Raw genomic sequence first — 23,618 nt, forward strand, 5'->3', positions numbered from 1 at the left:
CCCTACTAGTGCAGTACATCCACGGGTCTACACGGATTAGTGTTATTTACTATTGCAGCGTTATTCGTGTGGGCAGCCCCCTCTGCAGTAGATTACAGTGATGCTGGGATGAATCTGCTGACTCTCCCTGCCCCCTGTTAAAAAAAAAAGAAATAAATAAATTAAAGTGGCGTCTCTGCTGAGTCATGCATTGTACCTCACAATAATGATATCAATAGTCTGGGCTGTCCTTTCTGGACCTGTGCGCTCTCCACGGTTTGCTGCGCGATGCTTCACGTATGTCAGTGAGTGTCTTTATTCTCTTGCCGAGTTATCAGCGACATAACGGCAGCGGAGGAGCCGGCTGTCTGAGGCTGCCAGATCTGCCCTATATCTCGTCTTATGATGATCGCTGCGGCGTTTTTGGTCCTACTAAGGCCATACAGTATTCAATGTGTGCTGCTGTTGTTGTTGCTTTTGCTGGGGACTATTGCGACAATTTTGTTTTTCTGCTGCTGGCATCGCAGGCTTCGTAATGGAAAGCATCCAATAAAATCTGTGCTCTCTGGACGCCCCAAGAGCCGCGGTGAGTAGCGTACAGGCCACCCGCATCTTCTCCTCCTGACAGCTCATGGTGTATATATTCATGTAGCCTACAGACATTAGAGATACGTGTAATCGTTCATAGTCTGATTATTTTTTATCTTTCTATATAAAAGCAGAGTCACCACTGTTAACGCCTGTTTGGGCTATGAGACTCAGAGGTGATACTGTGCGTAAAGATCTTGGATTTTGTTTTTGCTTTTTTACTTAAAGTAACCTGAAGCATCTTAAACTTGTTATTACTTCTGATCAAATGCCTATCTCATAGCCGAGCTGCAGTCCTTGCAATGTTTTACATCCTAACATCTTTTTTGTAACATCTGTTATCTGTCTTATAGTTGGCCTGCGAACGCATCATTTTCGATCAGAGGTAGGATGAACTTTTTACATAATGGCTTTGTCACCTAATAGCCAGGAGGAATGATGACTTGTGTTAAAGTGAGACTACGCGAGCTTTAAGCTGTGATTTAACCAACGCTTCACCTTAAAGAGCGTTTCTTTTAGACTTTTATCGAGGGCTGCATGGCTATTTTAGGGTCTATGCTGTGCGCAGTGCGCATGTGTTATCAATAAATGATGTGGGTGATATTGCAGTTTCACTACTGTTTGTTCCCAGAAACACATGGGTTAGAGCTAGCTCTGAGTCCACAGAAACCGTTTTTTTTTTTTTCCAAATGATCCACAATATCATTATGTTAAATGTCATTTGGTGCTGACGACTGAAAACATGAAGACCATTTTCTGCCGATCCGTTTCCGTTTTAAGCTTTTTTTGCTTTCAAAATAAAAGTAGAAATGGTTTAAGAAAACAGCCATGTAAGTACAAAGCTTTTAGCCTGGAAGGGAATGATTACGAATAAAAGTAAGCGCTGCAAGAGCTATGCTAAACTAAAAATTATGTTATGGATAAAGCTGTTTTAGTAGACGGTTTTAATCTTCCTGACTTGGCCTATGAAAGAGAGAGCCTCTTTTTAATTACAATTGCAACTATAGAGTTTTTGGAAACTAATTACAGTGTATTCCAATAAGGTTTTAGTAAAGTTATTCTTTATTTCAAGTGCAACATTGGCAGACCAGTGTTATGGCCAACCACACTGCTATAGAATGCGGTCTTCTTGTTTTTATAGTTGCAAAACTAAAAGCTTGCCTTCCTTTGTAGGTCATGTTATTGAACCACATGATACAGAATCCCTACTGACTCAGTGCTTTAGCTGGTAGGGATTCAGTATCATATTCAAGGACATCAAATGCAGGGCAGTTTTAGAGCCTTAATGTTGTAAAACTGTCCTCAATCTTTAAGAAAACTTGAGATAAATGTAATTTCAAAAGCATGCTTTCTCTTCAGAGTGACTGAAGTTTCTGTGTGATCAGCCTATAAAGTAACAGCATCCCAACTCTACTTTAAACCTGAATTGCAAACACTGTAATTCTTCATAATCTAACACAGCTTTTAACTTCTCATGCTAAGGTATGCCTAATGCATAATCTGTTACCAGCTTGATGTGTTCATGTTCCCCAGGGCTTCAGGCACAGTCCACATCGCCCGAGAAGGAGCATACATGCTCGAGTGACAGAGGAAAAGCCCAATCTGGTCGAGGTTCCTGAAAGTGAACCCGAGTCATCGTCGTCTCTAAGAAAACGCAAAGTGAAGAAGAGAGTCCTGCCAGAATTTTACCAGTCTGTACAAGTCACCCCTACACGTAAACCTGTAGGTACCCTGCTTCACTGTTACCATTAAGACTAATTATAACACAATACGCTGGATTTGCTTGCTCCCCTCAACAGGAACATCGCAGTGTACATTTGATTCTAGAAAAGGAGTGCTAACTTGCTCTAGGGCAAAGGGGAGATGCTTATTTAAGGAACCTGAAACTTGGGTGTGCTGTTGAATGATGGGTTTCTTCCCAAGAAATGAAAAGCTGCTGTGTTGGTACTGCAGGGTGTTTTTTTCAGTTTCTAATCATCATAATCAAGACCAAAGATTTAAAGTTTTTTGGGGTTTTTTTACTGTTAATTTGTTACCTGTACAGGACATACTGAAGAATTGAAATACTGTCTCTCCCTCGCCTTAGTATAAAGAAGAATTAAGAAAAGATAAAGGACACTGTAAGGAACTACTGCCACTATGTAGAATAGTGTCAGTGGTGCAAGATATACATCAAATAAATAAAAATAAAGTAGCCTTTGAGCTGTACATGGACAGTAGTGCAAATAACCAAGAGCAGCATTTACATTTAAAAATTTAAAAAAAGATATTTACCAACAGATCCTGTAAACTTTGCTTTAAATATTTTTCCCCAGAAATTAAAAGGTACATGAACTCAACAGATATAAAGTATTCTATGGATATGCCCCATGCCGCGGTGTTTTAAAGGAGCTGCATCATTAAAAAGGTTCAGTGCACTCAACAATCCAAACATATTTAACTTAATTATAACAATAATTATAGTAATAAACTCTGGTTTTGCTGCAGCTTGAAGTTCACAAGTGAATCACCTGTTTTATTAGATTTTATGACTCCTTAAATAATTTGAATTAGTCATCCTAGCCTGCACCCTAGTGCGTGCCTTTGGAAGCATAATATGGTATGCTCCCTGTGCCCTTTAACTCACCGCAGTTTTCGATCTTCAGCTTGTCCACATCTCCACCTTCTTTGTGCTATCTTGTCTGTGAGCTGCACTGCTTGAGAACGCAAGTGGGCCTGCTGTCCTTCAATACTTTTGTCACTTTCAGATTGTGCTCGTAAAATTTACAGTAAAGACAGGGACAGGACAGGGACAACATTTGACCCAAAGACTGAGTGGGTGGGGGGATACGATTGATTACAGGAGCACAAAGCAGAAGAAGGAGGGGAACTCCCCTTAAAGAAGGTGACGTACAGAAAAAAAGGTGCGACCACATTAAAGTCCTTTGGTTTGATGCCCTTTCTTTATGTATTGCTCCTCCAATCTGGGAATATATTTTTGAATTCCTGAGACAGAAATTCTGATTTCACATTCACAAAATCATGACATCTGTGGGTGTTTTTGAATGTATATGATTCAAATGTGACTGCATTGAGAATGTTAAATATACTAACCAGCACACAGCATACCCCTACTGCTTTACATTGGTGTTGTTTAGTATGAATGTATAAATTTAGACTGACAAACTGTCCAAAGGATCCTATTGATCTCTGCACACAAATCACTGGTGCAGTCTCCACCAATAGTTGTTTGTTGTATTGCAATACTGTAGATAACAGAAACACTTTTGTGCTTTTTATCATTTAACTGGTCAGCAGACAAGACGAATAACAACTTGACTGGAGCCAACCATGAGGAAAGACTTATCTATGAGATGTAGTCATTTGGCTTCTGAACTGGATGTTTTGCTGCCACCAGTTAACATTTTATGTCGCATTTTATTTATACATTTATTATGCAGGTGAAATGTTTAACCAAGGATTAAGAAAAAGATAAATGATGCCATGACACAATATTGTTAGTCTAACAACACAGCAAGAAAAGGAGGTTTGCAAATTACTTGAATCACGATGAGAATAACAGTTCAGAGATGAATGCAATTATGAAAACAAGATCAGTGTGCACGGGCCTAATTCAGGCCACAATACATCATTTATAATGTGTTTACATGCCTAGCTCACAACAGTCTGTGTAAAATGAATAATCCACCATGGTTCTCTTGTTGTGATAAAACCAAATGTTGTTTGTGTATTTTTTTAATAAACATGTAATCTATATAAATGACACTGACCAGCAGCAGAACGCAGCTTAAACAAGCAATTTCAGCCTGGTGCTGATTCAAACCAGGTCATGAGTGGAAAAATTTGGTTTCTTTTACAGTAACCAAAAGAAGTCTTCACCGGTAAAGAGTAACCTTCGTGATGATCGTGCTCATATTATTTTTAGTACCAGTAACAGCTCTTGGGCAAAGATTATGAGGTTTTAAAAAGTAATAAAGAATCATCTACTTCCCCAAGTGATATGAGAGTGGCTCTAATATTTCAGCTAGTCTTATGCCTGTAATTTTCTTTAAATGAAACTAAGTGCAAACTGACTTCTGAGAACATGCTTTTATTCCAGTAGTAAGCTAGTACTAACTTTCCTCGAATCATGCAGTTGTTTTGCATTTTATGAGTAGGAATTATGAAGAGAGCTGATAAAAACTGCAACACTAAGCTGCACTTTTTAGGACTGATCTCATCCTGATAAAAAGTGATGTGACAATTAAAAAAAAAAAAGGCTGCTAATATTAACAGCATGTTGCTTTTATCAGCTCTGCAGACAGCCATGAAAGCAGCTGCTATTTTAAGCCACAAATCACTTTCTGTCACACCAAAGAAATAATATCCTCCACTTTCAGTCTGTGCAGAAGCTCTAGGTTTACCTTTTAATAGCACCAGGACTAAGAGGAAGGCAGACCTCTTCCTTAATGTTTCCTGTCCACAGATTATCTGTTTCAAGTGTCATTAAACTGCACTTTTGTCACTTAAGTGATTGAAGTTGCTATAACTTTGCCCCACCCTCTCCACTGGGCTGTGCTTGCCTGTATTTGTTCTCTTGCTCAACCTCAGGTGTGTTAGGGTGCAGCAAGGAATTGCAAAAGAAGGTAATCCATTTACCAGCGCTGCCTTTGAGCATTTTTGTTGTGACTTGTATTACAAAAGGAGAATGTGTGAGAATTGAACTAATTGGTCAATCCTGGAAATAAATGTCTGTTAATTTAGTTTTGTTCTAAAATATATATTTCTGATTTAATACTTAAACCGAGTGTGTCCTGTTGTGCAACCGCTGGACTCTGACTAGCTCAGTGGTTTACTGTATTCTCTGTTTAACACTTCAGTGTCCATCCGCACGTAATTGTGTAATTGTGTGCAAAGTCACAGCAGTGACCCAGGGGGGTCTGTTGTGGAGTCCTCGCCATGGTAGTCAGTGGGATTACCCCCCGTCTTCATATTAACCCCGCGTTTAAGGTCGCTATTTGTAGCAACACAGCAGATTTGTACAAGGATGGCGCTCTAACACCACCGTCGCTGCTGCTCCTGGAGCTGCTGTTGTTGGCTACCGGGTGTGACGCGCAGACACATGCATTCTGCTCTCCCATCACGGTCCAGCTTCGCCTCGACAACACACAGCGTATCATCCCTCCAGCCCTCTGGAGATCTTACATCACCTCACATCTTTAATGCTCCGACAAGGGACGAACGCGTGGCCGGAGCATCACTCAAAGGGCGTGGCACCTTATGAAAAATGTCTATGAAGTCTGAAAGCTAATAACACGCATAGGGATTTTTTTCTTTTTTTTCCCCTTTCTTCCAGCTGACAGGTCTCCATGTATACAGTGGTAAGTGTTGTCATTGACCTGGCGGGGGAGCCAGATACTATTGATTTCGCATCGCTTTCATTTGCCTCGTTCGCTTATTGTTACGGGTCATTTGGAGTTGGTGGCTCAAGTGTGCGTCCTCACACCTAACGTGCCCATATTTACGCACCTTGACCCGCGATGGTGAGGCGGGGAGTGGATGGGTTGTGAACGTTTTAATTGCTTAGCTGTGTTTCTCATACATTTCAAGACAAGCATTGTTCTTTCCACCCTTATCCCCATTTTTCTTTTGTCTCACAGAGCTCCAGTTCGGGCAATCCTTCCCTACATTGCTCCATGTCTTCCTCGGCGGATTTTTCGGACGAGGATGAGTACAGTCTTAAATCTGGATCGGCGTCTCCCGCACCCGGAGACACTTTACCTTGGAACCTGCCGAGACATGAACGGTCCAAGAGGAAAATCCAGGGAGGATCCGTGCTGGATCCGGCGGAGAGAGCTGTGCTCAGGATCGCAGGTGAGGGGGAGTCTCCTTAATATGAAGTTATTAGATAGGAATGTGCAGTAAGGACAAAAACCGTCTTGGGATATGTTACAATCCCCACATATGATGTATTTAGAGGAAAAAATGACAGACCTCCTTAAGTGTATTATTTTCTCGTGAGCTCAGGTTTATTTGGGGACATAAGCTTGTCTGTAGTGACGTGGATCTGTGGCACATGTGATGGTATTTTGGTCTGCCTTTTTTCTGCTTTTATTCTGATGCTTTAAACCCAACCAACAAAATATTGATGGTCTAGTGTAATTTTAACATTTGTCCCTTGTTATCAACCAAAAGGTAAAATTTTATTGTAATAATAATTTTTTTTAATTTATTTGCTGATATGCACAATCACAATACACATTTATGTGCGCCGAAGTAGGTAATTAAAGCTTGTTATCCCCCTGACATGGGCTGGCAGTTGCTTCACACTTGATAACTTGTTCGGAAAACTTGTTTTATTGCACGTAAGCATTTTATAATGATACTTTGACTCTAATTGATGCCGTAAAATCCATGCGAGAAATAGCGTTTCAGATACGGACTGTCATGCGTGACGCGTTCAATGAAAGCTGAGAATCCGTAGGTTAATATAGAGCTGATGTCGGCAACAAAGATAAATATACGATTTCAAACGTTTGTTTGGGCTAAATCAGCCAAAACCGCTCGGACACGCGATAGCTACACGGTCTCTATTTGGAGAGGCTCACAAGAATAAACGTTTATTTTGCGCACTCTAACTGGGCTGAATCAGTTAGCATGATTCAGCCCAGTTTTAAAATCCTACTGAGATGAGGTCCTTCCGGTTTAATGAAAATCACTCGCGATAAGATTTTGAAATGGCTTTAATTTATCTTTAAAACCAGTATTGATTTAAGTGACAAGCTAAAAAAATGAACCTTAGGCTGTTTTTTTCCAGTGTAGCCTGTACGACAGTCATTCCTATCAATCTAGTGAAGTCCGGAGAGGAAGTGTCGCCTATTGGTCGGAGCGCAGACAAGGGAGGGTTGTAGGGCGTTTCCTTTCGTACAACAACAGCGCCGATTACACTCTGAATCCACACACATACACACGCACACACACACACTCACCCGTGCTGTGTCCCTGTCCGTCGCTGGTGAATGTCCAGTTTGGGAAGCCCGGGTTATGGCTCAGTACGCACCGCAGGCTTATGCGCTTTCGGACGAACAGGAATACCTCCAAGCTTATGAGGATGTATTGGAAAAATACAAAGGTAGGAGAGTCAGTGTTGAATGGATATGTGTCAGCTTTAGGGCGAAGAAGAAATTGCCTGATTGCTGCTTGACAGTTCAACAAATGTCAGCCTGCTCCCCCCCTACTCTCTCTCTCTGGTGACTGGCTGGTGTTAGTGTCTTTATCCCCGCTGTGGAAAAAGTGGGAATATTTCCTGCATGACATCACATTTAGGTTGAATTTGAGTAGTCCAAACAAAGGCTTTTTGTCATCATAGTTGTTCACTAAATAGGAGGCTTATTAATTATTTTATTTAGCTGTCATATTGAAAACATTAGTCTTGAAATAGGTGTAGGAAAAACTCTGATTGCAAGCGTCAAATTGAAAGGTCCAAGTGGATAAAACAAGTCTGCAGTATGAGCAAATCATATTTTCACAATGTAAATTATTATTATTATTATTTTTGTATGTTTAAAATGATCTCGCTTACAGGAATGAAATTCAAATGTCTGGTGCTTCAGACCTGGCAGGACAATGACATAGCAGGCTAGGCGTCAGCTCTCATCAGTAGCTTTTGTAGCTGCTCCTATCTCATTAAATAGAGCAAATCCATCACACATAAACGGCTAACTTCATTCAGCATATCTGTGACGGCTAGATCTTGACATCTCATAATCATGCATTCTCGTGGCAGGCCTCTGGAGATCCGGTGGGGCAAAATTCAAACAGACAGTCGTGGTTTTAATTCTTGTATTTCCTGTTCACTGAATCTGAAGCATCAGAACAACATGTAACTATTACTATGCCCTGTTGTACCAGATAGTTGTTGCGAGTATGTTCTCTCAGCTGTTGAGTATTTTAGCCAGCAGGCACAGTCAGCTGTGGTATAAGGCTTAAACGCCCCGACTGCACTCTAATGGGATCATATGATGTAGCATCATTAGGAATCTGTGGCTGGTGTCTTCCGGCAGAAGAGCTGCAATAAGACAACAAGCAGGCTTATTTTTGAGTGTTCTTTTGCCATCACAGCTAGTCTGTGATCCGCTTTAGATGTTATAAACTGATTTTAGGGAAAACGTTAACTCTGCATCAACAATTGCATGAAAAATGAACTTATCAAGGAAGGGTAAGGTGCTTCTTTTCTGTTTTCCTCATCATTTTAAGAAACTATTTTGCATCAGTCGTTGCAGAGTAATGCTTATATGTTACCATTTAACCAGTTTATCACTATGTCAAGAAAAATTAAATAGGTTTAGTGTCCTTGCTTTGGACTTACTGATATTATTCTGCACAGAAATGTTTGGACAGACAGACCCTGAAACTTGAGGTTTGTTTGTGAGTTTTCTTATAGTCCGCTTATATCCGCTTTCTTATCCGCTTTGGTTACGTTCTGCACTTCATCGGAGAAAAAAACAACAAACTTTGACGGTTAAAGTAAAAAGATTTTCAATATTTATTTACCAGAGTCTGTTAAAGAAAGCAGAAACATGTTACTTATGAGCTGAAGTGATTCTTTACAAAGTTGTGCAATGTTTGCATCTGCAGTTTTACACAACAGGAGCAGTTTGATGAAATTACTGGAAAGAGGGCCTTAATAAGTCGTGTTTATAAGTGGATGATAATGCTAATAAATATCTTTAAATCAATCCTGTGCGACTTTTTGCTCATTAAGTATGCTGTTTTCTTCAGAGCTGAGACATTTTTCCATTAGACGTTGGCTAAAAATCGCTTTATTTTTATTTATTTCCAGTTGATACGATCACAGCCCGAAGCATCTCTCCATGTGATGGCCAAAGTATCAAAGAGGCGCTTTTTCATAGCAAATTCATCAACAGTAACTAAGCAAACACAGAGCAGTAAACAGAAAAGCCAGCAAGCAGGCTAAGAGACAGATTTTTGTTTGTTTTGTTTTTATTTTTAACTGTTGAAATTCAGGCAGTTGTTATAAAAATCCACACACACTAGGCCTCCGTGACATGAGGAAACATTTCAGTGTGATAACATTTCTCAGTACTGCAGTGATGACAAGATTTGCGACAAGTAAACAAATATTGACGTGTCGATGTTAAGTATACACTTCTATACTGTGCCTTCAGCTTTAAGACTTAACCATGAATACTCACTGAATAAAGCTATTAGATAAATTATGTCAAACATGTTATTAACAGTGGTGCAGTGGTTATCACAGTTTTGATCCTCCTTGTCAGCTTAGGGCTTTCTGTGTGGAGTTTGCATGTCCTCCCTTTGTTTCTGTTGGTTTTCAGTGGATGCTCTGCCTTCCTCCCACTGTCCAAACATGCTTGTTAAGATTATTGGTGATTGGTGTGTATTATCTGCGATGGACTGGTGCTCTGTCCGGGGCCTACCCCACCTCTTGCCCTATGACCGCTTGGATAGGCTCCTGCAACCTCTAAGAAGATAAGCAGTTAAGAAAAATGGATGGGTAGATAATGCTGCACTGGGTCACTGCTGAGTGTGAATGCTTTGTTCAGCAAATAATAACTTTTAAAATTGTTTGGTTTCAGTCATGTATTTATCACTCATGCTTATATTACAAAGACAAGGAAAGTATACGTTTATTATGCTGATTATTGTCCTTACACTTTTGGCTTTAATATATTATATTACCTTCTGTACACTTTACCATTGAAGAGTTAAATCAATTTACAAACATACTGTGGTTCTCAGCTAATGTGAGTTCACAGGTTTTAGAATTGCCACAATTGCCATCAAATGAGGGCAAGTATGTTGCTGTTATTATACCTGATGTAGGAATGTGGCACTAATTAGGTACTTGCACTAATAATACGTTAAACAGAGCGACTGCTTTGGGTTGATCTGAAATTCAATGCAGGGTACACATACAAAAGACTGTAAACTTGAGGAATGAGTTAAAGACATGTTTCTTAGAGGCATACAGCGCTTAATGGCACTGGCCAGTGGCTGTATGGGATCACACTGTTCTAGCAGAGCCTGTTTGGTAGGCTGTCAGGATGAAGGGGCCACTGGGTTTAACAGCTGGTGATCCTTCAACATCAGGAAAGATTTAATGGATTAAACGTTTGGTGGTTCAGTCAGCCTTTCTTGCAGTTCATTTTGTTCTTAAGAAGTTTGATGGCCTGGATGGTTTTATTACATTGGAGGAACAGTGTATTTTTAAATAAGAACTCCATATGCACATGTTTTGCCTGCTGATAAAGGAGTCTTGCTGGAAATGTTTATTTAACCAGTAAACCTTACAGTACACATACATTTTTGTTTGCAGATTTTAATAAAGCACATTACACAAAATCCTCCAATTTTGTTTAAGGCTGTTTGTTTATCTTCAAGAAGACGTACATGAAAATAAATTTTCAAGAAGACGTGTACTGTAACCAGCTAGGTACTAAAAATATGTGTTTTTGCAAGGACTCATACAAAGCACTGAACCAGTCTGTAGGATGCCTGTTCTGTTTTTTATTAGGGTGTGGTCTGCCAGTGTGTCTGTCAGATTTCTCTCTGTGAATCTCTGTGCTCTTCATTATGACTTGCAGGACTATTGCAGATACTTCAAAATATCTTCATATGATTTAAGCTAACCCCTTTTAATATTTTTATTGCCTTGTTTTATCACACACAGAGGCAAGTGAGAGCTTTGCATTTTTTGCACAGTCACTGCCTTTGTCCACCCTCCTGGGCTGTGCAGCCCAACCCCTCTGCTCTATGTCGACAGCCCACTCATCACATTCAAATGGCCTAGTGGCCCACACACAAAGCAGGCTGGCTGTATGGAGACAGTCTGCTACCATACAAAAGATACTTTGTTTTAATGGAAGCAGGATACAAGTTGCAGACACATGTTCATGTGCCATGGCGATTAAGGTGACACTCCTGAAATTAATTAATTTATTTGGAAGTGTTGCAAGGAAGAAAATCAGGTTTGCCCTGTTATATTATGTATCTGATAGCTGCAGATTCACGTGCTCATGACTGAAAAATTACATAAGATTTCTGGATTGGTTTTTGATTTCAGCTTTATCGTCTTTTTCTTGTTTTTCCCCGTCCTGTCCGGCAGTGTTGTCTTGAATTGTTGTGTGAAGGCCAAAAAATGCCAAACAGATTTATTTTCACAAGTGCAGCTTTAGGGCATTCGCTATAATTGTCCACTTGATAGTCATATTTTATTAGAACTTAACTAGTTTTTTATTTTGGATTATAACACCCATAATGGACGAGACTGGGGGACGGAAAAGGGAAAAAAAGGAAATAGAAGTTGGGAAGAAAGTTAACAGAAGGAGAAGAAGGGAAAATAGAGGAGATGAAGAGGGATAAAGGGAGAAAAACACTGCTTCAACAGCTGTTGAGGAAAAAAAAGCAGAGCAACCACAGCAACAACCAATATATGCATAAAATGTTACTGAACTACACACAGTAATAGTAAAAGACTTTTTAGAGGCAGCAGCAGCCCAAAAAAGTGTGTCTGTGGGTACCTGTGTGCACACCTGTGTGAACACTTTTGTGTACACCTGTTTGTGTGAGCGTGCTTGTATTCGTAAGGTTTCTCCATGTAAGTGGGGAGCTGAGGACCTGAAGCAGGCATGAAGGAGACCTGGACTCCAGACATCCTCAGGCCCCCCAGAGCATGAGAGCCAAGGGCACCCCAGCAGGGGCTCAACAGAGCCCAAGCCCCGCCAAGTGGCCCCGCTAAGTCCACACGAGCCAGTACACACCAGAGCACCCAGCCCCAGACCCAGAGAAGTACTAATGCACCATCACGTGGGGACACCAGCCACTGGCAAGGAATGTGGCTTGAGAAAGTAGGCCCCATACCTGGGGGAGCCTGAGATGTTCTAAGTAGAGAGGGAGAGTCTAAGACGTGACCCGACACATAGACAAACAAGAAGACACAGACACAAGCATGCACTCTATCACATACACAAACACTCACACACACCCAACATGGAGGCACACAGAAATGGACGCCATACACACACTCACACTCTCCATACCCAGTCTTTAGTCACTTAGCTCTATAATCTAACAGTAACCTGAAGCAGTCACTGTTACCAAGCTGCAGCTACAGCTGCTCTCAGTTTCGTTTTGCAGGTTTCGCCAAGATGCATTCCCAGATCAGACTGCTTCTTATCTGCAGCCAGTAAACAAATACCTGATTATTTTCTTGCTATTGGCCAGTACATTCTGTTTACAGCAAGTGCTAAAGCATGATATTGTTCTTGCTGCTAAGTCCTTCACAGATATAATCAATAAACCTCATTTCAAAACATCACAGGTCTTAAAACACTTCTTTACTATTCCCTAAGTCCTCAGCATTGTGGTACTTCATTGTGACTTACTATGCATACATATACATACTGTAGTATATATATATATATATATATATATATATATATATATATATATATATATATATATATATATATATATATATATATATATATATATATATATATGTGTGTATGTATCATAAGTTGGCCTTACTGCAGCCCAATGTCGTTGCATTAAAGCAAATCTGTGCCTGAGCACAATGCATGCTCTCTGTTGTATTTATATGCTGTCATGGTGATGAGACCAGCATGACTGAACCTCATTCCACAGGCCCGCTTAGCTCCGCTTACATGAGATCATCTTGTGAGTCTCTCTGTCCCACCCCTGACTCATGCTCTGGAGCCTTTCCTCTCCCACTCCAGCAGCAACACCCTTCTCTCCCAAATGCAGCCGTTGCTGGGAAGCAGTGCCACAGTGGCGCAGTGGCAAGAGGAAGCAGGTTTCCTTGCTCCATGTTTTAAAGTGGAACAGCCATTAAATGAGTTGTTCCATTGCTTTTTGTTTTGCCTTCACATTACGAAACCTGCTGGTTAAAAACCATTTCAATACTCTTGTGATTATCCTTATACGTCGTGTAACTGGTGAAAATGATAACATTATGGATTCATATTAGATTTAGCCTTTGCTATGCTCACTTGTAAGAAATTAATGTAGCATATAAACTTCACGATAATGACAAATTAGTGGAAAAACCTGAATGAACGCATGGAGATACTTGCTTTTATACAGTGTGAAGGGAATCATTGCTTTGACTGAAAGTGGAATGGTGCTAATCATATCTTATTATTCCTGAGGAAATATCTGTGGAAAAAAAAGGTAGAGTTATTTAGTAAGGACCACTGAACCACCTCATAGCTACCACTGAATATTCTGTCTTTTTTAATATTGTAAGAACAAATCTAGATAATTCTTAGCTTTGTGTATCTTATACAGTAGATCCATCCATCCATCCATCCATCCATCCATCCATCCATCCATCCATCCATCCATCCATCCATCCATCCATCCATCCATCCATCCATTCTCTTCTTCTTATCCAATTTAGGGTTGAAGGAGGGGTGAAAACTATCCCAGATATCATAGGGTGAAAGGCAGGGTACACCCAGGACAGGTTGCCAGTCTGTCACAGGGTTAACACAGAGAGACAGACAACTATTTGCACTCACATTGACACCACTGGGCTGTTTAGAATCACCAGTTAACCTAACCCCAGTAACTACATGTCTTTGGACTGTGGGAGGAAGCTGGAGTACCCAGAGAGAAACTGGGAGGGAAACTAGGACAAAATAATTCAGCATGATGGAAAAATGTGGCTTTGTTTAATTTTGTTTTATTCTTATGGTCTGTAAAACAGTGTGAGTTGTGAATCTGTTTCTTTAATTTAAAAAAAGAAAAAGGATCAGTTGTTGATGTTGAGTGGTCATTGTTTTACAACAGTGGATAGCAGCAAAATTTGAGTGGGATCTGGGTGACGTCCAGCACTTTTGGCTCAATTAGGACGCTGGCAAACATTGTGTCGGGCAAACCTGGCCAAAGAGGCCATGAGATGGGCTTGATGTGGGTTATGACAAGTGTTTTGTGGGCTACATATAGAGTGAACCTGTGGCTGATTCACCCTGAGTCAACGGTCTTACTCAAGGCCAAATGTGGCCCACAGAAATCTACAGATATGGGCCACATTTGAGCCAAATATTCATTGGTGTCAGGGTTCAATGTGGCAGGTGCAGCTGCTGCACAAATGGAAGCTATTGGATTGTTTGCAGCTGTGTGTGTGTGAGTGTGTGTGAGTGAGTGTTTTCAAGCAAGTGCCGTAAGTCTGTATTTATGTGCCATTAGCTATCATTAATTGCTCTCTGTTTCCTCTGCTGGACTTTGCTGAGTACCTGAGTAGTTACAGCTCATGTCTGTGGGTACGCTGCCAGCTTCAACTTTATGCTTCATTTGTATTTCATCAAGGGTCAGCTCACCCGTGGGTGTAGCATTATTACACCAGAAATGGTGAAAATAGTCGTAAATTATTATTTTCTGTCTGTGTATCCAGTTAATATTGCAGCTACTGCACGTTTTCAGAAAGCGATGGCTCCTTTAATTTAATGATATGCAGCAGTGGTTCATGCTGTCCCTTTTTAAATGTAGAGCCTGCACTTTCTCAGCAGTAGTTGTAGGAAAGGAGTCATAAACAAAATAATATTATGGTTTCTTCTTTACTTTAGTCTCCAAAAAAAGCAAAGACTGACTGAACAGGCTGCTCTGAAGGCTTGGCAACCTGTTACAGTCACATACCTTTGTCTTTGCCCTACCCTACTGGCTACAATATTTCACTTACAAAGAATGGGAAAAATGCACCTTCCGGTATCTCCCCCTCTTTGCTGTTTTTCTGTCTTTGTTTACAACCTATCCAAGAACAATGATGTCAGCATGCCTATTAAAACACACACTAGTTGCAGCCGATCATACTGAACTGAGCCACCGGTCGTCCTCTGTTGTGAAAAGAACTGTGCATTCAGCTTATATAAACCTCCAATTTATAGTTTGACAGGTATAAGCTGTTGAATTTTAGCAATCAGTAATATTAGGTTGCTGTAAGTTGCAAGAGACTTGATGATTAAGGGCTGACAGTCTCTGGGTCCTTTCACTATTTTTTTCTAATTTGATTGACTGTTGTATGTGTCATGGTCAGAGTATCTTTCATATAGCTCCATCACCATCAACCATGAGTTGTGGCCCTCAAAGCTATACCATCTTAGCCGTAGACTGTATTTATCACTAATTAGCAAATGTGAGCATGCTATTTAGGTCTATATGCTAAGATGGCAAATATGGTATGTATTTGGTAAACATTCTGACTCGCCATTGTCTTTGTGTACATGTTCACATCAGAAATATTATGTTAGTAGAAGAAAAGGCAGTTGAAGTAGTCGAAGCAGGTGAATTTTAAAGCGCTAAAGGTGGCAGGTGTTCTCTGCCCACTGAGAGCCAATTAACGCCTGAAACAGGAACAATATTAGCCAGTCATGTTGTTACATTGACGCATGAACTGTCATTTCAGAAGGTGTGAGGTACTGTGCATTGTAAGTGTATATCTTATGGGAATTTTTAAAAAAAAAGCTTTTTAAACCTTATTTTGGCCTTTGCGCAATTTATTTAGATAAAGGGGCTCAAATAACCATCCTTATTGAACTAAGATGGGTACTGAGTTCTGAGACTGAGGGGTCTCAAACCTGCAGCTCTGGAGCCCACTGCAACATAGCCATGTTTTGCAGCTCCATATAGATTTTTTTTGGGGGGGGGGGGTAGAAAAATAGCTCAAAAATGTCTCTTTTGATAGCAAAGGTTGCCGACCTTTGTTTGACAAAGACCAGGGGTCACCAGCATGTTGGTGTTTTGCTCAAAGCGCCACTCTTCTAATGTGCAGCCTCACAAAGCCACAGCTGTAAGCCACGACTGTGCACTCTTGCTGCAAAACATAATAAGCGTTTAAATAATAAAAGGCCTTGTGACACACCATAATTATGATGTAGAGTGATATAATAAATATATTTATTTCAAAATTTCCAAAAGAAACACACAAAGACTTTGAACAGGTTTTGTCCTGATGGAGCATTTAGTGAATGGTTTTAGTTTTTAAATTTTTTAGGCTTTATGTTAGTTTATGAGCAGGATCACTACTGTGTGGAGCAGGGCCTTATTAATTGAATTATTTCAAAGTTTTTTTTAAATGACCCGAATCACTATTAAATAAAGGTGCAACGGGTTAGCTGGTACTCTAAATAAAGCACACAGGCCTTTGCTTACTGAAGTGGCTGCAGCATAAGAGCTGTGAAAGGAGGCTGTTTAGCAAGAATGTTCATTGGGTCCTCATCAGTGGGTTGAAGGTTGAGTGCTTTTGAGTTTAGGCTTTATGTTTGTTTTTATTTCCTTCACATATGAGAGCAAAGGGATTACATAGGGTGGGCTGTGATTGGTAGAGCTTTCTTTGCTCCTCGCAGAATGTGAGGATATTTTAGACATTGTGACATAACAAAATACCAAAGGGTGTCCCTGTCCTTCTCTGCCAGATGTTCTCAGGAAAACTGAAATTCATCTGTTTGTGTTTCTGCTTCTGTTTAAATAGAATTATGAAATTACAAATTGAACAGCCAGTGAAAGGGTAGGCTGTACTACTGCTGGGTTGATTTTCCGTTTTCTGCAAGTCAGTTGAAAGCAAATTAGAATCTGAATTGTTTATTTGGATGCAAAATCAGTGTCATGTGTTGACTATGTAGTTTTGAATTTACAAATTCGATGATGGAGAACATATCATAAGATTTGATCTGTTTTGTTTTGCGCTACATCAATCAGATTCCAAAATCAAAGGATACAAAGTTATACAACTTTAATCTCTGTTCAAATAAATAAATGAATAAATACATTCACTTCTATTACAAGGACGACTTTGCTTCACTCATCTTTGCATGGCAGAAAATGAAGGATGTCACCTGAGTGGCACAGATTATGTGGCCTGCAGTTGCAGGGGCAGCATGGTTTAGGGTTGTAGCTATTTATAGCCATGCACATGTGCTTTGCTGAGGTCTACAAATAAGTGTCTCAGGCTGACCGTTTGAATGCTGTGGGTGGACTCTTGGCTTGCACTGGGCTTGGACTGCAGACCGAGTGCACACAGGCCTCACAACAGTGTTATGCTCATCATCTAGTTTTATACAAGACTGGCTGCTGTGGCTAATGATTCACAGCACTGCTGTTTGCTGTCATTGTTAAAAGAAGCTATTCACTTGAATATGTTCACATACTGCGATGTAAGACTGTGCAGTAAACAACATCTTAATTACTACCAGTTTGACTTCCTGTCTCGGTGTAAATTTGCACATCGGAAGAAGGTTTTGATAAATGCATTGTGTAGACATCGCCTGAGGTTGCAGACGTTAGGATGGTTGTTTGTCAGGTCGGGCTTTCTACAACTTGTGATCCTTCAAACATCAACCGTTTAAAGTCAGAGGTCACAATCCAGTTATCCGGTTCCCAGACATTAGGTGGAGGTGAATCATCTACCAAAGTGAGAACATTTAAACAGACACGTACAAGCAATCACACTGTAAGTTTAGTTACTTTGCAAACCTTTACGACAAAAGGCATAAAGGTTTGCGAACATCATACATTTACTACCTCAAGTATTGAGTTATTAATTAGTTCATATGACGTTTTCCTCACTTTCTTACTTATTTATTGACAATATCATAGTTTTTGGCATCATTCATATAACTGCTAAAATGAACTGTATGGATGTTTTGTGTCACCGATATAATTGAATGGGGTTGAGCCAGTATATTAAAGAGATTTCATCTACATACTCAAATGATATACTAATTCAATATTAAATAACACATGTTTTAGTCATTACTGAAATGCTGTATCAGTATCTACATGTTGACTTGTGACAGATGGGCGATGTGTCCAGGGTGCACCCTGCTGATCACCCTGTGACAGCTGGAACAGACTCCTGCAAACCTGAACTGGATAAGTGGAAGAAAGCAGATGGCTCAAATGCACGTTTGCACAGCATTGTTTTAGGACACTAAGGCCTCAGCCACAAAGCCCAAGAGCATGGCCAGCAACCTTCTGGAAACCTCTGGTTGCTAGGGAAAAATGTGTATTGCTGGATCGGTTGGTGAGCAGCTGCTGGCTGTCACTGGGTCACAAAGTCACAGTGTGTGCTAGCAATTGCTATCAGGGGTCACTTTGACCGTGTGCAAGCACTCGCCAACCATTTTTCTTAAACGACCCGTGGTTGCCCAGGGGGTCCTTGACCAGTGTCTAGGCCTGTATGGCTGGAACCTTAAATGCGGCACCGGATATAAGGTGAAAAAAGCAGTGCAAGGAGTGCAATCATAGAATTTATTACCTGTGATAAGTAAGCATGAGATAAGACTGATAAAGTTTTATATCATAAGGAGACATTTGTATAAACACATTAGCTCTGACTTTAGTTTAGGGGACAGAGATTGAGTATTGGTTTATAATATTTGATCTTCACTGATTTCATAGCCAAATAATATATCACTAGAATTATAAGGCTGATTATTATCAGACTGCGCTTATAGAGTAGCATTCAAGCAGAGTTAATGCTTGCTTTTATTCTTGTTAAGTCCTCAAGAGGGCACCATACCACTAAACTCACTTTAATAATATTTAGGAAGCTCAATTACAGAAATAACTTGCTTTGTAGCACATACTAATATGCTAAATAGTTCATTATCTATTTATACTGTATTTAAACATGGATGGCAGCAATAATGTCAACCTGATTGCCATGCCATGACATTTATTGATATGAGTGTATTGACTGTGCGGTATCAGTAATCTGTGAAATATGTGAAATCATGTGCTGTAAGGTTATCTGTTACTGACTGTGATTGAAAGCTGGTTGATGACACTTCTTTCAGCTCCTGACCTCTGCTCTGAGCTGGAGAGTTTCCTGGAAAACTTGCCCAGTCAATCTATATTAATGAGCTTTTCAGGAGAGGTTTATGTATTATGCAGCAGAGAGCTTAGACAAGGGCATTACACACCAAATTGGTGTCCTGCTGCAGAGTGCACTGCTTTATTTCTCTGTGATTCAGCTGCACGATGGAGTCACAGGGACATTCACATCAGCAATGACACAGCAGTGCTGCTGGGAAAGGTTTTTCACTGCATCACTCTCGCTTTTCCTTTCGGTTTGCTTCTCCTGATTAGTTTTGTTGCACTGTATCCTTTTTTTTTGTTTAATTCAGTCTTTGGGCTTCGTGTAGATTATTAAAAAAAAAGTAATAGTTATCAGTCCAACCCACTTTTGAATTCTCAGCTGCTTTTAATCATGCACTATTTTTAGATGAGCTAAATGTACAAATCTGCAGAGAATACAGTCACAGAGCTCTGAAGGCACCCTGTTATGTAAATGCATTTTTCGAGCTTCATTATAAACCAGAAGGACTCTTTCCCTTCACATGCAAAGATGCTATATCATTGAAAAGGGAGCTTATATACTATCTGGGCATCTTTCAGACTCAGTGACTCCACAGAGAAAACGCTGTCCTTTATAAACTTAGGTAGATACAGAGTGGCTCACTTCTCGTTAGAAAGTAATGCTTTCAAGAACATTTTACACACAGCATTACAAAATTTAAAACAAATATTATAGTTGTTTATCAACCAGGCATGTATTGCAATACAGTGTGTTGGACGTGAGTTATGGAAGTTTCTGAAGCATCATTTGTCACTACAAGAGCATTTTTGTTTTTTTGTCTTATGTAACTGTGATGTTCAGTATGATAAGAAAACAGATGAAGGACTTCAACTAAAAACTATTCATGTTGTATAATAAAAGGTGTTGGCCTAAAGTGTTCTCAGTTGTTTTTCCTGGAGTAAACATTATAAGTCTTGGCGGCAGTTGAACAATAGAAAGATGATTATTGGGGCCGGCAGTTGAGCATGTTTATATTGCACAAGATGCATCTGATATGTGAAATAGTTAAGTGACGCATGATGTCATGAGAAAGTCTGATACATGGCTTAAAGTAACTAGTTCTTCAGTCATAGTCAGCTAACAAGGAACATTTTCCCTATTTTCCTTTTTTCCTTGAGGCACACTGACTTTCTTATATGATTTTTGAGGGCTGCTGCTAGATAAACAGAGAACCACATGGAAACCAAAATTAGGAAGTGGCCATGGAAAACCTGACAGAACTCGTTCTGGAAGTTTGATGAGAGAGGTAGTCACAGCTAGAGCCCTAGAGGGTGGTTGGCAAGCAGGCGAGAAGAGGGAGACTGTTGCTGCCGCCTCTTCTACAGTCACTTATCCGCATGGCATCTGTATACCTGGATCGCGAGCCTTTCGACAGCCCTCGGGAAGGGGTGCAGACGATGAAGTACCGCCTAATGACAGAGAGGGAACGTAGGGAGCGCTTGGTAGCGCTAATGTGCTGCATGGGTTAGTGTTTGTCTTACTGGTTTTTGGCATTTCCTTCAAAAGATTAGTCATGCCTGTACTTGCTTCTTACTAACTGCAGGTAAAATGTCCTTACGCAAAACTTACTTTGCAAGCCTTTACTAATCTTCCACGCTGAAGATTAGTAAAGACAGGAGGTTATCTGTGTTGTTCGTCTGCAGTAAGAGCTTCAGGCTTCCACAGTGTTGCCGGAATGAATGTGATCTGGCCGACAGATGGTGTAGTCATGTTATTGATTGAACATGTGAGTTTTTTTCTGTTCAATGAGGATAAGTTGCTGGAAGATGTGGAATCAGGGGAAATGAGTCATAGCTGTGGTGACAGGCTTGATTCTGGCTCGCCTCTGCCAGTGAATGGGCGACCAACTTAAAGAAAAATATGATGAAAAATATTAAACAAGTCACTGTTTAGAAAAGAGTGTAGTTTTTCTCAGTCGTTATTATGTTACTGAGAAACATATTTTAAAACTTAACTCCATTTCATTTCTTAGTTTTCTTTTTTTTTCTCCTTTAATTGTATCCATTTGTTTCCTGGTTCCACCTATATGCCATTTTCTCCAAGAAGTCCGGCTGCTATGGTGACGCAAAACAAAAAACACTGTCATACAGTTATTTCTGTCTCTTTAGAGACACTGGGACATATTTTCTCTACTTACTTTTCAACATGATTTTCATCAAAGCTGTAAATCCACAAACTAATATTATAGATTGACTTACTGGCACAGGAAAGATATGATTTTACTTGAAACACTTACAGCACATTTTAGATGCTTGTCTGTGGGGAAAAACAACCACCTTTACCTTCATACATACGTTAGGGAAGATTTTATTTCACATTTTGCATAATGTAATCTATACAGCACTTTTTTGTGTCCTGTTGCTACTTTTTAAACATAAAGCATCCCAAAAGGTTATGTAGAATAGGTATGCATAGCAGGATTAAGCTTCTTTAGTGGTGGCATTTACAAAAAGGGGTGTATGTTGCCAAAACACCGAATCTAAAGAAAGTGTTTTTTTTCTCTGCAGATGAAAGAGACAGAGTGCAAAAGAAGACATTTACAAAATGGATAAACCAGCATCTGGTGAAGGTAAGAATCATTGCTGATTTATGAGTGCTTCTTTTGAACTTCTAAATTATTTTTTAATATCCAAATTTCTGTGTCCATGGCGTTTATAGATTCAGTCTGAATGCCTGTTAGTGTTCCAACATTTTTTTCTCCACAGCAGCTTGAAAAACCATTTTCATGTTCTTCATTATTTATTGGCTAAGTAATATGACTTTCCCTGTTAGGTCTTAACACGTTAACATTCCTCCTCAGATGTTATTAAAGCTTATTAAAAGTCATTTAGAAGGACATGCTCTGCTGCACCATTGCAGCAAATAATTGCCTTTTGTTGACTCAGGAATTTGAAATACTTACTGTGGCGTTTTAATCTGTGTGGATTTAATGAAACACTTTAGCAGACAGACAGACAAGCACCGGCACGTCTCGTCTAATATGTCTTTGTAATAAAAGAATCTGGGCACAATCTACAGTGTTGTCTTTATTCTTGCATAAGTGGTACATTAATCACCGAAGTCTCAATTATGTCCAGTATGTAATGCGAGTTATAAATATGTAGTTCAGTTACATTTTTTTCATTTGCTTCAGTTTAAATAAAGTCTCTAAAAAGAAAAGGAAACATATTGAACCAGAGAAAAAAGTGAGCTGCTCATTAGTTCTGATTAGTTCCTAATCCTATGCTCCTGTGAGTAAGACGTCTTTATCTGTCTGTGGTATTAAAACTGAATAAATGCCGATACAACAAACATTTTGAAGCAAAAATAAATGTCCAGCTTTGTTTTGTGCAGCCACTTAATCAGTTTAGCAAAATATAAAAAAGCATTTTGACTTTATATTATCTGTATATAGACATGCATGCATCTGATTGCTATTAAGATTGTGATATTTCTGGTCTTGGAAGGATGGCTTGCACTGACAACGGTGATCTTGTGGCTTTTCCTACATCACTGTCAGTCCAGTTTTCACATATCCTATGCCAACATCAACATTTGGCATTCCCCACACGATGAATCCTACAGAAGTTAATGATCCCCTGACTTTTTTCCAGCATCAGCATGAAGTTGAGACAGTTTTGAGTGAAATGTCCCTGAAACATTGCCATGAAGGTTACGGTGTTTTGATGTATGGCCAGTATACACACTAACCTCATTCTTAGGTACTCTTGCTAGTACTGGGCTGAAGCCTCTTTTGTACTCAGAACTGCATTAAGATTCAACTAGCTGCTGGAAACATTCATCAGACATTTTGGCTTATATTGACATGATAGCTCTGGGGGTCATTTGATTACAGTGAACTCACTGTCATTTAAAAAAAATACTGTAAGAGTTATCCTGCTGAAAGTAGCCATCAGAAGATGAGTACACTGTGGTCATAAAGGGATAGCATGGACATGGTTTGTAGCTGACAGAAGTGGCACCTGGTGTGGTTTGAAGTGTTGTGCTCTTCTGCATTTGAGTTACTGTTGCTTCCCATCAGCTCGAAGTAGTCTGGCCATTCTAGAGAAATGCAGTTCACTGCATATTTTCTCTCTGTCTTTTTTTTTTTTTTTTTTTACTGTTGTCTGTAAACCTTGAAGATTGTTGTGTGGGAAAATCCCAGTACACTAGC

The 23,618-nt window shown here is 39.8% G+C and overlaps 1 protein-coding gene across 8 annotated transcripts in view; it reads left to right on the forward strand.

Moving 5' to 3' along the window:
- Nucleotides 1–384: 384 nt before the first annotated feature.
- dst (dystonin) overlaps nt 385–23,618 on the forward strand; it is a 105,438-nt gene continuing 82,204 nt past the window's right edge. For 4 of the 8 annotated variants that reach the window (XM_039621494.1, XM_039621500.1, XM_039621498.1 and 1 more), the window contains exons 1-2: nt 7,519–7,678; nt 21,973–22,034. In XM_039621494.1, the coding sequence (XP_039477428.1) occupies nt 7,591–7,678; nt 21,973–22,034 (150 nt within the window). In that variant the 5' untranslated portion in view covers nt 7,519–7,590. Of the gene's footprint in view, nt 566–920; nt 953–2,100; nt 2,290–5,832; nt 5,928–5,987; nt 6,090–6,206; nt 6,421–7,518; nt 7,679–8,730; nt 8,765–21,972; nt 22,035–23,618 lie in introns of those variants that run through there. The other 4 variants (XM_039621489.1, XM_039621491.1, XM_039621492.1 and 1 more) reach the window with 4 other exon arrangements.

Source organism: Oreochromis aureus, linkage group 13, assembly GCF_013358895.1.
Source record: "Oreochromis aureus strain Israel breed Guangdong linkage group 13, ZZ_aureus, whole genome shotgun sequence".
NCBI classification, from domain to species: domain Eukaryota; kingdom Metazoa; phylum Chordata; class Actinopteri; order Cichliformes; family Cichlidae; genus Oreochromis; species Oreochromis aureus.